At 52.3% G+C, this 2,617-nt stretch overlaps 1 protein-coding gene across 1 annotated transcript; it reads right to left on the bottom strand.

Moving 5' to 3' along the window:
* Positions 1-317: 317 nt before the first annotated feature.
* LOC119963615 (trace amine-associated receptor 1) lies at positions 318-1,391 on the bottom strand. Its single transcript, XM_038792946.1, has one exon. The coding sequence runs from the start codon at positions 1,389-1,391 to the stop codon at positions 318-320; it is 1,074 nt and encodes a 357-aa protein (XP_038648874.1).
* Positions 1,392-2,617: the final 1,226 nt, after the last annotated feature.

The following is a 2,617-nucleotide window of genomic DNA, read 5'->3' on the forward strand; positions in this document are numbered from 1 at the left end:
ATAAAGCTGCCAGCTCCTCAGTCAGTGCCAGTCATTGGGGTTAGATATAAATCGGTCTGTCGGCTCACCCCTGTCTTTGCTGTAGCACAAATTCGAAATCAATCCCAACGAGTAGGGAAATTCCTCCTTCCCTCCACCTCTCCCACTGCCTGCATTGAAACCCACCCAAAGTTAAAATGACCTCTGAGAGGTGCCCCTACTCGCTATCTCGGTGCGGCACATGGCAGCATGTTTCAGGTGCAATCTCCAAACCATTGACCGCTCTCCCCATCCATCCTCAGGGCACACGGCCTCACCATGACCAATGCCATGCCCGCTCAGGGCACCGACTCCTGCACGACGCCAGCTTTGCTGTTGGACAAGTCCATGTTCTGCAGAGAGCGGGGCGCACAGATTTTACAGCTGATAATGTTGAGGAAGGCCCGTCTGAATGACCGGTTGAAAAACGCGTAGAGGAACGGGTTCAGGGACGAATTGCTGTAGCCAAGCCAGATCAACACCTCCCAAGTCACTCTCCCTAACTTGTAACCCAGGAAAGGATCGACGATATTCGCTGTGAAGAAAGGAAGCCAGAAGACCAGAAAAGCGCCAATAATAATCCCCAGCGTTTTTGCTGCCTTTCTTTCCCTCTTAATGGACTGTTTGTGAGTGTGGGCCGTCACAAAACCGGACGCACATCCCTGGATTTGGTTGTCCACCGCACCAATCTGAATTGCCTGTTTTCGAGCTGCCCTGTATATCTTCCAGTAGGCCGCTAACATAGTAAACATGGGCAGGTAAAAGGCTATCAGAGAGGCACACACAGCATAAATGGGGTTCACCATAAACACACAGCTGCTCTTGGTCAACAGGTCAGGAGCTATGTTGAATTTGTGTAGCTGCAGCATTATGGGGATGAATGATATCGCGGCTGGGACCGTCCAGCAGACAAAGAGCAGGATGACAACCTTCCCGGGTGACATCTTACAATGATAGGCTAGAGGGTCGCAGACGGCATAGTAACGGTCCAGGGCAATGCAACTCAGGTGGAGTATGGAGGCAGTGCAGAACATTACATCCAGGCTCGAATGGATCTGACAGAAGATGGGTCCAAAGTGCCAACATCCTTCAATAGTCCTGATCATGCTGTAGGGCATCACCATAATCCCAACCAGGAAATCGGCTACGGCTAACGAGAGGACAAAGGCATTGGTTATAGAGCGCAGCTTCTTGAAGTAGAAAATGGCAAGGACCACGAGGCAATTTCCAACCATGGTGGCCATCATGATCATCGTTATAAAGATGTAAAGTCCTGGTTTGACTGCAGACCTTCCCGTGCTCGATAAACATTGACCAGCCGTCCTCCAGCCTGATGGACTGGTGACATTGAACGAACTTGAGATATTCTCCATGCTCCGTCAAACTGCCACCTGGAGAAAAGGGGGAGATATCATTAGGAAAGACACCAAAGCTCCATTTACTGTCAGAACCGACTATTTCTAGCAAGAAAACCCACCAAAAATTCAGCCTCTTTAATTCATTTTATTTCCACGTGATTCTCGCCCCACCCATGGCTGCTTGACTCTGATTCACTGGCCCCAGGAAATCATAATCTCTGTGACCAGTGGGCCGCTCCTATTAAACGCCTCCCCAGCATTTGTTCCGAGACCAGTGGAGAAGATGGCTGCCGGGAATGCAGCCCCATGTTTTACAGAGGGAGCCTTCACCAAACACCTGGATGGTGTTGCACAGAGGCGTGGCACCCTTCACCTGCGATCGGCCAGGTGACCAGGAAACAAGGTCACCAACCCTGCCTGGGAGTGGCCTCGATAGTGAGTGCCAGCTCGCTCCGTACAAGGATGTGGGCGACAGTGCCAGAAGATGAATGACCTTGTTTGTGCAGCCAGGGTAACTCTGCCTCTTCACGTCTCCCACTGCACCCCTATCACACACCCATCACATCTCCACAGATTTCTCATTGCCAGCCACCTCACAGGGTCCCAACACTTGTCATCCAACCCGCCCTCTACCCATCCCCCCCCCCCCCCCCCCCCAACCCAGTAGATAGTCTGCTCCTCACATCCCCGCTCCCACTCGCCTTCCACACGTGCCAGACTTCATCACCATCTGATCCGGCAGAGCCCCTGCCTACATTCTCCCCACCTGTCTCATTGCAGGACAAACTCGAGCAGAGCCAGCGTGAATGGGTACAGCCATCAGAGTCATACCTAAGCTGAGAATCCTAATGCTCTTTGAGGAGAGAGCCGTTGAGCTGGCCGGCGAGGAGAGCAGTGCACCTGTGCAGAGGGCAAGCTGGGAACAAGAGGCAAAAGTGAGAACTGTCAAGACGTGCAACCATGGTGCAATCCTCACATGAGTTAACTTTCTTCCATCAGTCTGCCCTTGTCATGTCACTAATGCCATCTTACTCCCCTTGCAGGTCAATGAATCGGCCAGCCCGGACCATCCTCGTGCCCTCTGGGACTATAGACCAGAGCAGCTCCGATGGAGACATCTCGGAGACAAGTATTGAGGAGGCATCACGTCTGTCTCCCTCACCTTCCACCAGTGCAGATACCAACATCTCAGTGGGATTAATCAGGCTTCTGGGTCACTCACTGGTGAACACTGCACAGCT

This window comes from Scyliorhinus canicula, chromosome 3, assembly GCF_902713615.1.
Source record: "Scyliorhinus canicula chromosome 3, sScyCan1.1, whole genome shotgun sequence".
Classification (NCBI taxonomy): Eukaryota; Metazoa; Chordata; class Chondrichthyes; order Carcharhiniformes; family Scyliorhinidae; genus Scyliorhinus; species Scyliorhinus canicula.